Source organism: Pipistrellus kuhlii, unplaced genomic scaffold (genome assembly GCF_014108245.1).
Source record: "Pipistrellus kuhlii isolate mPipKuh1 unplaced genomic scaffold, mPipKuh1.p scaffold_m20_p_4, whole genome shotgun sequence".
In the NCBI taxonomy this organism is placed as follows: Eukaryota; Metazoa; Chordata; class Mammalia; order Chiroptera; family Vespertilionidae; genus Pipistrellus; species Pipistrellus kuhlii.
In genome coordinates, this window is record NW_023425540.1 from 27,871,775 (window position 1) to 27,885,126 (window position 13,352).

At 34.8% G+C, this 13,352-nt stretch overlaps 1 protein-coding gene across 1 annotated transcript in view; it reads left to right on the forward strand.

Moving 5' to 3' along the window:
* The window catches only part of NDUFAF2 (NADH:ubiquinone oxidoreductase complex assembly factor 2), a 93,551-nt gene extending 82,297 nt beyond the window's left edge, over nt 1–11,254 (forward strand). Inside the window, exon 4 of the mRNA XM_036409703.2 lies at nt 10,933–11,254. Within this exon, the coding sequence (XP_036265596.1) occupies nt 10,933–11,184 (252 nt within the window). The 3' untranslated portion in view covers nt 11,185–11,254. The remainder of the gene's footprint in view (nt 1–10,932) is intronic.
* Nucleotides 11,255–13,352: the final 2,098 nt, after the last annotated feature.

Genomic DNA, 13,352 nt, shown 5'->3' on the forward strand with positions numbered 1-13,352 from the left:
TAGGTTTTTACTTATATATCATGCAAGAAAATTTTATGCCAATTTGTGTTGTAAATTTTTTTGGTTTTCAAAACATCAATTTTAGAATACTAAAAAGTAGTATCTCAAATTTCAGGCATCCACATGTCCCACTCTAGAAGGATTGCTTCCTGTATAGTCTATGCAAAGCTGAGGTCTGAATTTGAGCTTAGCACATTTTTCCTTCTCTTTTGACCTTTATCTGACTTTTAAGGAGCAGAACAGAAAAGATGGTGTTGTTTTTAAGTGTAATAAAGTTCTATTATTTATTATTTTTAGATATACTTGAACTCAGTTCTTCTGAGATTTCATTATAACTTACTAGGTGCATATTTAAAAGTATACAGAATTATAATAGTTCTGAGTAGTTCACCTTCATATATCTTCAGTTACTAAGACAAGTCTTATTTCGGTTTTAGAACTAGGCTTACATCCGGAGTGAAAAAGGTTAAGGGCGTTAAATGAGGTTAGGGTTGTTGTTTTCTAACTCACTTCTTTTTCCCCAGTTATCTCACCAAAATAGTTTCTTGTGATTTTCTTCTCATTCTTTTTATGCTGGAGAAGTAATGATTTTCCTTATAATTTAAAAATAAAAATAAATAAATTGCTGCTGACCACTTTTATCAGATATAATTTGATTTCTTTAAATGGGAGAATGGGATAATGGTGTTTAGGAAAATTATATTGATTTCTTTGGTGATGTACCCTCTAGGACACCAAGCCACAGTTGATTGCTTCTGATTTTATTATATCTTTAGGCATGCCAGATTTTATTCTCAAATGCATATTATGACCATGATAAAATACTGTACTCATTTGCTAACTATATGATGTTGCTATGGTAACAGGAATTAGGCATTTTTATATATTTTTTCAGATATTTATGTGTCCATTTCATTCAAATATACTTAATTTCCTTCTCGGATATCACATTCTGGTGTCACTGTGATGCATTTCTTTGCCAGTATTCCAAAACATGAGTAAATGGATATGTCATCCATAGCAGGGTTTTTCAACTTATGGGATACATTAGTAGATTGTGAAATCAATTTAGTGGGTTATAAGTATTTTTTCTTTTTAATGAAGTAGAAAAAATATGGGATAGAAAATACCAGCATATAAAACCTTACTAAGAGTAAGTATTACTTTCTGAAATTCTTGTTTCAGATACACACTATAAATATATATATGCGTACCAAGTTGTGGTGTAAAATGTATTTCTTACTGTGATGGTTAATTGTTATGTGTCAACTTGGCCAGGCCACACTCTCAAGTATTCGGTCAAAAACATTAGTCTAGGTTTTGCTGTGAAGGTGTGGGTGTGTGTTGTTGTTTTTTCCAGATGAGATTAACATTTAAATCAATAGATTTTGAGTAAACCAGATTACCCTCCATAGTGTAGATAGACATCATCCAATCAGTTGAAACCTAAGAGAAAAGAGACTGACATCCTCTGAGGAAGAGGGGATTCTGCCCGCCTGTAGACTGCTTTTGGACTTGAGCTGCAGCATCACCTCTAACCTGGGTCTCCAGCCTGTCAGCCTACTAGGAAGATTTGGACTTACCAGCCTCCACAATTATGTGAACCAATTCCTTAAAATCAATCAATCTCTCACCTCCCCCTGTACATTTTCTCACACACACACACACACACACACACACACACACACACACACACACACATATTCCTACACATTCATACATGTATATGTGATATTGAGTACCTGTTATGTGTAGGCATTGTTCTAGGTATCTGATGAAAATATGCATCTGGCATAATTCACAGGGCTCATAATTCACAGGAACTAAAAGTTTGATACAAGATATTTGGATATTTTTAAAGTATCTCAATCTGGTAGGTCTAAAATGAAACTCCTCTTTTCTCCTATTTCCCACCATAGTCAGTGACATTATCTGTCATCACTCATCAGAAACTTGGAGGTTGTCCTGATTTTGTTCACTTCCACAAACTTGGTGACCAAGACTTTCTTTTGAATATCTTAACAATCTGTCTTTTCTTCTCCATCTTACTCCAATTGCCTTGGGTTCTGCCCTAATGATTTCTACCTTGCATTTCTGCAGTAGCATTCTAACTGATCTAACTGATGCCTCCAATCCAATTTCTACAGTTGCCAGAATCATTTTTTTTTTTAACATGGTATAGACATTTAAATCTTTCTGCTATGATTGCCAGATTTCTCAAATAAAAATACAGGGAACCTACTTAAATTTAGCTTTTAAACAAATAATGAATAATAATAAATGTAAGTATGTCCCATGCAATATTTAGGATATACTTATACTAAAAAATGATCTGTTGTTTATCTGAAATTCAAATTAAATATTTTATTCTTTTACCTGGAAACCTACTCTTGCTTCAAAGTCAAAATATGTTCCAGGGTTTCAGGATAAAACCTCAATGTCCTAACATTGCATGTCATATGAACCACTGACCGGGTCCTGAGTTTGCAGTGCTTCTTTACTCTTCCATTCCTGCAAACATGTACTTTATATCTTCCCAGAATGCCCCTGCTTGTCTCAGTTCTCTGGTTAATTTAAGACTCAGGTATCACCTTCTCTAGGAAGTCATTTCTAACTCCCTAGTCCCTACCATGTAGACCATAATAGGAACACAAGCTTTCTGTTTCTCATATCATTCTTTGCTTAATATCACAAAATTAATCATATTGTAATTTAATTAATATTTCTACCTATCTCTCTTCTCTGGATTGTGAATTCCTTAAGGACAAGTTAAAATTTGTGTCTTTTCACTCTGTGTCCTTGGCACATATAGTGGACTCTCAATATATAAATGTACCAATAAATGAATGAGACAGAAGTCAAGAACCCATGCACATTAACCACGTAATTGGCCATCGGTGCTTACCCAGATATTCCCCACCTTGACTCCTGGGTAAGTCTGTGTCGCAGCAAGTCGCCTCCTTGGCCTGTCCTCCTCCTGGCTCCCAAGGAATCTCCATAAGAATATCTCCAAGGCTTTGAATTGTAGGTGCTCAGGATACATTGGTTTAGTAAAAGAAAGAATGAATAATGCATGAATGAATGAGTGTATCTTGGAGGACAACCTTCAGCAGGACATTTTTTATTCTGTAGGGCTGACTGTAAACTGAAGCCCCAACTTCTCTAACTATTATATATCTCACCTCTTCTTGCCCAACTCCTCTCTTCCCTTCCTTAACCTAGGAGATAAGTGTTTTCTCTCTGCAGCAGCTGGCGCATTACAGCTCAACAAATGTTAGCAATCATTCGCAGATGGAACCTCCTCTTTCCTCCAGGGCTCCAGTGCTCTGCCACTTATTTCCCACTCAGGAGCCCAAGCCTGGAAAGCCACGGGGACCTGACATTGCTTTCTCTCCCAGGGATTGTGGTCTTCCCTTCTCACACAAGGGAGCAAGGTATCCTTTGTCTCCCACCAGGGCAATTCAATTAAGTAAGACTAAACGATTATATTTATTTTTTTAATTAATGTTTAATAGCTAAATTTCTTTTTCAATTAAATAATTGTATCTTTATTGCCAAAGTCTCTTTTTCATATATATAGATGTACATTTATATAAAAGGAAATACCACCTACAAAACTATTAATGACTTAGGCTCTGTGATTAGTTCGTTTTAATGACATTTTTGAGGTTTAATAATCTGGCTCATGTTCAAAGAAAGAAAACTCAATGCCAGAAATTCCTAGCCAGCAAGGAATATAAACAAATCTTACAATTGTCTCCTCAAATAACAAGAACAATTGAGATCAACTTCTTGCAATTAGAAATGTTTTGAAAAAAGTGCAGGGGAAAAGTTCAAGAAAGCATGTCAAAACAACAAAACTCATTCTAATGCTCATTATTGTAACAGATCAAAGTCTGTTTGCAGTATATTTGAATGTTAATAAATTAAATGTGACATTGATTTGGCAGAGGCACACTAGTAATTGGCAAAAACACATAGCAGGAGCAGCTTCTGCTAAAGCAGAACTTGCTTGGTTGTTGGTTCATTCTCATAGATTTCTTAGCAACCCAGTGCTGTCATACTAACCTGTCATTTATTTACCCTTTTGGTTTCTACTCCCATCCAGGCAAGATTAAATTCATTTTTTATTACTAACCTAGCACGTGTTGCCTCTGGTCTGAACACAGAGTACCTTTCGGTGACCTTGTACCTCTCCCGTTTTTCTCTTCTTTCTTTCACATATTAAAAATGGGTGATCTAATAACTTATTATTATATCCTGTCAGTTCAACTTGTAGAACTAAAAATGTAGTTTAATTAAACAGTTTGGCAGTATTTTTAAGCTTAGGCATTCTATTGCATTTTCTAGGCCTGAATTATTTCATGGTATGTTATAAAATTGACGCTGTAAAAAAATATTCAGCTTACAACATTTTGAAATAGTTGTTCCCCAAATTCCCATTGTAATTATGTTGATTGTGGGGCAGGGATGCATAATATATTCTAGGAGGCCATTTTCTAAATAAAACCCTTCTACAGTAACCGACATCTATGGTTAGGGACCTAGAACATACTTTATGCCAAATAGTCACATACCATCTATTTACTAAACCTTTTTGTATTCTTCAAAAAAAATTTTTTTCTTAAATTGACTCAAAGTCAGTGTACTCATATTTAAATTTTTTAAATGTACATTAACACAAAATTATTCGATATATATAGTTTAAATTATAGAAAGAAATTAACGCAGATATCAAAATCAAATATATTTATACTAGAAGCCCAATGTATGAAATTTGTGCAAGGGGCTCGACTCTCACCACTATAGCGGCTTGCCTTGCCTTTCACAGCCCCAGCTTCATCCGGAAGGTCGTCCAGAAGGACGTCTGGCTGTCCAGTCTAATTAGCATTTTATGTTTTTATTTTTATAGATTACAAATTATAGCAGTTACCCAGCAATAGTTGCAAAAGATATAGATTAGGAAGAATAGAATATATTTAGTAATTTAAATATTTTAGAAAGTTGATCTTTTTATAAAAATAAAACTGTTATTGTGTCTTGCTCTTATGTATTTGAATATGTAAACTTTAATAATAAAGCACTGTTGAATTTACTTTAAACTGTAGTTAGATTTTATCTTGGTATATATTTTGTACTTAAGTTTGGACATAGTTATTCATGGCATACCTTAATTCACAAGTACATGAAGCCAAATGGAGACCATTTATAAATACTAAAGAGGAATGTGGAGCCAGAACATCAAAGAATGGGTTATAGTATGTATAGTAGTATATATATTCTGCCCGCCTTTTTTCCTAGCTATATTCATAGCATTTTTTAAAGCCAGTTACTATTCCCTAAGATCATTTATTAGTTCTTTTTTCATTTCTAGGTATATCTATATTTAAATTGTCAAATAATTTTGAAGGTTTTTATTACGGAACTAGTAGCCCTGAGCATGAATCCGTGTGCCAGTAGCTTTCTGTGGGGCATGGCCGCTCTGCGCCTGCTGCCCAGAGGCCCAACCGTGGCTGGGCATGTTTCATCCCCACGGCAAGGAAGCAAGCATTTCACCAGGCCACTCATGCTGTCCCCCGCCCTCCCCAGGACTGGGGGCCTCCAGTGGGGCTGGGCACCGCCATCTTATGGCTATGGGCACTGCCATCTTTGTGACAGAGTGATGGTTAATTTGCATATTACCCTTTTATTAGATAGGGTTTTATATTTAGCATGAATATAACACCATCCACATCATATACAATATATGTATATAGAAAATATTACTGAAATACTCCATGATAGAAGAATTCTCAGATGACTAGGTTGAAACTTGTAAGAAATAGGGTTAGGAGATTGAGGTCTTGAATTATATTATGAAAACCATTATTTACTTTTATTTTTACGTACATATGGCAAAAATGTGTAAGCACACTAAATTAAGAAATACTACTGACATTTTACATTTCTTAAATAAATGAATAATTTATTATTTATAGTTACTGTCTGTTATTTACTAGGTAATATTTCTAAAATGTTTTCTGTGTATACTTAGAACTGCATCCAAATATTCAATTCCACTTAATAGTATAGATTCATAGTTGTTCACTCCCACACCTCTGGTCCAAGTGTGGCCCCTGAGATGCAGAATGGCTTGGAAACATGAGACAGAAGAATCTTTGTGTAACCTTTTAACTCATTCAGATATATTTCCCAACCTTTCCCTTTCCCTGATACTCATCAAGTAAACTAAACTTTCTTCCAGTTATTAATACTATAACTCCAACAGAGAGCACTTGTGGTCAGCTCTCTCTCTTCTCAGATACTAGGGTGCAGTTCAAAGTCCAGCTTTCCAATGTTTCAGTTTCCTTTATCTCTCCCAAGGCATCATCACTGAGACTTTTGTTCTAGTCTGCCATTTGTTTTACCTCTTTTTTGTAGTTCTAGTATCCAAGTCTGTTATCTAATATCTCCCACAGCTATAACTATATATTAGAGCTGATTTTTTTTTCACCATCTTGGAAAATTCCTGTGTACTGGAATATCACATAAGGGACTGTTTGATTGGAGTGGGATTATATCGTGCCTAAGGTCTATGCATAAGTTGTAAGTCAACATGTTAGTAGATTGCATTTTCAAGCTTTGTTTTTATCTGTATTTTATTAATAAATAAATAAATAAAAACTTTAAAAGCTTTTTATCATTACCATATATAGCAATTTGCAGCATTGAATACAATAGTACAGCTAGCATTAGGGCTCTTAAGCAAGGCTGTTAGCAAAGAATTGGCATTGGAAAGGACTTAAGCTACAACCTTTTGTATGCTTGAGTTCACAACACTGAATTAGTGAATAGTATGCAATAAATAATCATTACTTGGACTATTCTACAAAAACAGGGATGAGCTTGTTAAAGACATCCAGAGCTTTTTCTTTTTTTGGAAAATTTTTTTAGTGTAATCCTTCACAAACAATGGTAATTTATAATGTGACATAAAGAAACTATGTAGACTCAAATACTTAATACATAATACTTTTACAGCTGAGTGTCTGTTTACCCAATACTATCAAGCATAAGCGAATTTGCTCCAACTGAACATTCCTACTGTCTGTTGAAAGGAGAAAAGTTGTCACAGAACAATAATCATTCGTAGAGGATGCATTTAAGGATAGGTTTGAAATAACAGATTAGATACAGCTCATGCTTTTTCTATTGTCATTATGGTTCCTTTCTCTTCTTCCCTGAGACTGGTATCCTTCAATACTTCATTCCCAGAGACTCTTTGATGTGACCTTCTGAGAATGGAGTTGACCTCATGCATGACTTCCTAATTGTTAACTCCACTGCACTCGGCTTCAGATGGAGAAGTTCCATTGTTGACATACTCTTCTAAGTCCCAGGCAGGGAAGCCAAGGCCAATGGTGTAACACATGGGAGAGTTAGTTGGTGGGCAGAAGCTGTTTGTCAGATGGGAACAGGGAGGGAATGAGGCATTGTCCTCCCTCTCAAATAGGTGCTATTAATTTGAGGGCTGCATATGATTACTACAGTCCTCTTGCCTTTCAGGCTGCACTTCTCAACTTAGTGGTAACTGATATCTTTGCAAAGCTTGAAAAGTCCTGTTGGTGGGGATACAGTCATGATATGCCTCAAAACGCACAGCAGTAGTTTCAGTGGACAGTATGAAGGATTTGTTGGGGGATTTTAGAGGAGGTGTATATAAAGTTAAGGGCATTGAGTACCTAGTAGAATGTCCAAAGAAGGATCCCAGGTTCAATTCCAGTCAAGGGCATTTACTCGGTTGCAGGTCCATACGGAGGCAAACAATGGATGTGAGAGTCATCATATTGATGTCTCTCTGTGAACTTCTCCCTCCCTTTCACTTTCTCTAGAAATCAATGAAAATATATACTCAAGTGAGGATTAATAATCACACAAAAGAAGATAGTATTGTTTTCTCCATTTTATCTATGAGGAAACAGAGACACAGGAAGGATAAACAACATTGACAGGGTCACCCAGCTCATAAGTGGCAAAACTGGGATTTGTATGCAGGAAGTCCCTAACCACTATTAAGAAACTTCCAGAAAACCTAACAATGTGAACAGTATACACATCCATATTTAACATGTAAACATTTATACATGCACTGTCACTTTATTCTCATTTTCAGATAAGGAAACTGAGACTGAGCCCTAGAAGTCAGTCTGCAGACTGAAGGGTCCCAGGTTCGATTCTGGTCAGGTTGCAGGCTTGATCCCCAGTAGGGGGCATGCAGGAGGCAGCCGATTGATGATTCACTCTCATCATGGATATTTCTCTCTCTCTTCCTCTCCCTTCCCCTCTGAAATCAATAATATATATATATATATACACACACACACACACACACACACACACACACACACACACACACATATATATATATATATATATATATATATATATATTTTTTTTTTTTTTTTTTTTTTTTTTAAAGAAACTGAGACTGAAAAAAGTTAAGTGGCTTTCTTGGTGTCACCACTTAACTGAGAAGTGAAATACTGGGAACAACAATGAGGTATTTCTTAGATAAATCATGCCACAATGCAAATGATAAAATATCACAGAGCCACCTTTTTTTCTAAAATGTTAAAGAATATTTACTAACAGGGAGTAAAGCAGTTTGTAAAAGACTAAATACTTATTTTGAATATATGAACATTCACGTAAAGGAAGGGCCACTTACTCTTGGTTTATCCCTATACAAACATTGAAAGAAACATACTGTTTTTTTTTACTGATAAACATGACTTAAGATGATATTGTTCCAAGAAAATGTAAGGAAAATTCATACTTTATGGCAGTTCCTACTGTAAAATAGGCTCTTTTACAAAATGACATGTTTATCTGTAAGTCTAGAAATTCCTATTTTTCTACCTACTTTCATTTTATCTATTCCAAATATTTACAAAACTAGATTTCCCTTCATAAATGATTTATGTTCTGTTTAACTTTAATGGAAGCTGTTAGCAAGGTTCTGATAACAATTAGTTTGTTTAAAAAGACAAAAAGGGAAATACTTTTTAAGGAAAAATTAGTCTCTATGTTTTTCAATTCTGAAATCTTTATTACATCTTCATATGTTAAATTAATTAACATATTTTGATTGGCTCTCCAGTTGCCTAAATAGTTGTTATAAGAAACTGAGTGGTCAGAATAATGTTAAGTAAAGAGAAGTTATGTGAAAGCAGGAAAAAAGAACAGCTCTTTGCCGTCCATTTCCTTTCATGCAGAAGGCAGAGGCTTGCACCAGTATAACTGAAGCAAATAAGTAGGTACAGGCAGCTTCAAGCTATGTGGCTGATCCTCATACAAAAGCCAGGCAAGCTGCAAACCAGTATCTCAGTAGGCTCTTGCTATTACCCATGTTGGGTTACTAGTGCAAATTCAATTCAGTCTTGAACCTTTCATTCTGCTGAAGAGAAGGACCTCCCATGAAAACACAGTTTATAGAAGAACTTGAAGAGTATGGAAGCATGGAAAAGTATTTTCTTATACTTCCACTATCCCAGTATCATACTGAGGGAGATCCTTACCTAACCTGAGAATTTTACAATGTATGAGAGGCAAAGAGTATCCTCACTCTCATTCACAGCAACTGTCCCCAGCTCACAGTTACTATGGTTATTAAAGTAAACTATTTGTGGGGAATTGTCTGTTTTGTGGGAATTACAGGAATATTTATATTCTTTCCCTCAAATGTTCGCTTTGAGAAGGATTCATTTGATGGACCCTTTGTATCTAAAACTAAAAATCTGTAACACTATAACCCCCAAAAGCTTTTTCCCTTTAAGTACAAAACACTATCTTAACTATTGGTGCTTGTTTTTAAAGGACTATTGTTACTTGAAATTCATTTGAGAAACCAAGATTGTATCATATATATATATGCATATATATATATATACACACACACACACACACACACACACACACACACACACACACACTGGGAGTTTAAGTGTCACTGGGAGTATTTGGTTTTGTCAGTGTTGCCAGATACGTTACATTAACAAGTTTTTCTTTATATGTTCTTTTTAAAAAATTAAAAAATAACATAGTAAAGAAAACATTAAATGGCCACCCATTTAGAATTGATCATGAAAACAGAAGAGAAAGAAGTAATCAACAAAAAGATATGACTGAATTTCATGTTTTTAGATGCACATCTTTTCAAATTTTTAGCTGTGAAGGTGTAGTAATTGCTTTCTAGTGGTGCAAACAACAATGGTGCTTTTTAATTTGATGGCCTTGTATTTAATAAAGACAGTGATAAATTCCTTGTAATTTGGGATATAGATCTATACAGAGAGAATAGCAGGCTGCATTGCACGAATTGCTTGTACTGGTTTGAGGAAACATTTCCATTTGCAAAGTGCTCTCTGGAACTGATGAGTAGAGCATGCTGAACTCTGGTTCCATTCCTCTGCCTGGCTGCCACTCCAGAGCAGAAAGAGTAGATGGGGCTTGGTTCTGGCAAGATAGAGGGGCATCATTCTGAGGCCATCTTTCCTTCAGTTCATCTCCAGTAAAAAGTATGAATACTGATGATTAATTTTGAGCCAGAATATAGCTGTTAAGCTTAGAGAATCTTTAATAGAATGACTGTTAGGCTGTATAATATTTCATGTTAGTTTGTTTCACTTGTTGAGTAAATATTTCTACGTTATGGTTCTTCACATCTTTTTGTTATAGTACATGAGAACAGAACTATTTCATTAAAGTGACTCTGGTATGTAATATAGTTTTTTCAAACATATCTTGTACATATCTATGTATTATTTGAATAAAAAGCAAGTATTATGTGTATATATACTTTATTTTTCACTAACTATTTTTTAAATAAATCCTATAGGTTGGGTTTTCTTCTAACTAGAAACTTAAGTTTCTTCCATCTATACATTCATACAGGAAATATTAAAGAATGAAAAGTATAGAGAAGACATTAAAATAAAAAGCAAAGAATTTTATGAAAAAGAAAAACTCCTTAGTAAAGAAAGCAATGAACTCTTGGCTCCACCAGTTGAAACTCAGATTAAAGGGCATGCTTCTGCCCCATACTTTGGAAAAGATGAACCATCAGAGGATCCCACGAGCACTGGTAAAACCTTCCAACCAGGATCCTGGATGCCACAAGACAGCAAGAAGAAGCACAATCAATGAGTGCCCTGTGGTAAAAAGTTGTTTCATTTATATGTATGTGACTATTTTAACAAATAAAAGTAAAAAATTACTTTGTGATTTTATGACTATACAGTAGTTCTCTATTCCATTAAGTTTAAGAATTCGTATTTTTAGTATGCACAAGAAATGTGAGGAATGTGCTTAGTTTTTCCCTCCTTCGACTGTTCCCATAAAAAGTATAATGTAGCTGGAAATGCTCAGGAATTTGGATCCTTAATATTTAAGGACCCTCCAAGATATATCTTGGTAGAAATCATAAGGATAGTGACCTCTCCTAAATTATTAAATATAAAAGAAAAAAATGAGAAGACTACTATTTCTGAAGAGGCATTCTATAAAATTCTAAGGATTAATCAAGAATATAAAATTGGAGCCCAGCCAGTGTTGCTCAATGGTTCAACGTTGACCCATGAACCAGAAGGTCATGGTTCAATTCCCAGGCAGGGCACATGCTAGGGTTGCAGGCTCAATCCTCAATAAGCGGGCATGCAGGAGGTAGCCAATTGGTGATTCTCTCTTATTGTTGATGTTTCTATCTTGCTCTCACTCTCTCCCCTTCATCTCTGATATCAGTAAAAACAAACAAACATAAAATTGGATAAAACACTTTTTTAAATATATTTTATTGATTTTTTTACAGAGAGGAAGGAGAGGGATAGAGAGTTAGAAAGATCGATGAGAGAGAATCATCGATCAACTGCCTCTTGCACACTCCTACTGGGGATGTGCCCGCAACTCAGGTACATGCCCTTGACTGGAATCGAACCTGGGACCTTTCAGTCCGCAGGCCGACGCTCTATCCACTGAGCCAAACCGGTTTCAGCGGATTAAACATTTTTAGGCCAAGAAAACTTAATTGATAAATGGGGAAAAACAAAACAGAAAAACCATATGCCTTGATGAGTAGATGGGACAAAAGCTTAGCTTATGGATTGAGGCTGGAATTGAGGACAAGAAGTTAGGGCCATTACAAGCAGACTATCCATTACAAAAGTCTGAGAGAAGAGGAAAGAGAAATAGTACAATTACTAGAATTCCATGAGATTAAAAATTACTTTGAAAAAATGGAAAATAGGAGAGGGTTCTAAGAGAGTGATTCCACTGGTAGATTCCAGTGACTTGTATATTGAAGAAAAATGTAGACAGATAACATTAAAACACTGATTTTATACAAAAGCATTTTTGAAGGGTCATACATTTTTCTGAAGTGTACAACAACCTAGTTTTGTTGCAAGTCTTCCAATTTTAATACAGAGTTCCTTTCACAGTGTTTGGCCTTTAAATAGGCAATCAATAAATATGTACTGAATAAATGACCCAAATGTTGATGCTTTGAACAAAATAAAGAAATCCTTGGGTAGGTGTTAACAATGAACTCCTAAAACATAGGTTAAGATTTTACTTAATAGATAGTAAAAAATTTTTATTGCTTAATAAACCACAGAAAAATACTTTATAAAATATTGTGCTAAAACAATCAAATCTAATCACTGTAACATACTTATTTAATGGCAAAGCTGCTAGATGATAATATTAATATTCCAGCAGCCCTATTATTATCTCCCATTTTGAACAATTGGCTTTTCAACCTGACAATTCTTTCATGCTGATAGCTATATGATCAGTCAGAAGTCTCTCAGGCAACAAAGGGATATGTTAAAATCTCAGGATATTGTGCTGTGAATATTTTCATGGTGTGGTTTTTTGGTTTTTGGTTTTGTTTTTTGCTTTTGTTGCTGCTTATTTTCATTTTTACTATGCATTTCCTTTTTGTTAAATTTATATTCCATTCTCTTCTTGTTTTTAAAGTGTTTATTTATAGATTAAACAGTACATTAGACATGTGCTGTATATAAGAAAGGTTAAAACAGGGAATCATTTGGATGTCTGGAATGGTAATTCAATTTACATTATTTCTAGTGGGAAAAAATGATTTGGTTTTCAAACAGCTGTCTGGAACAAATTAAGTTCGAGAAACGAGGTTCCACTGTAGAAAGTATTAGTACATATTACTATAGAGGCAAAAAAGGAAATAGGCAACATAAAAACAGGTAAAATGTGTAGTATAATTGATTGTAAATTAAGATGAAGATATTCTTGAATTCTGGATTACAAGGAAAATTGTAAATATTCTAACATGCTAGAAT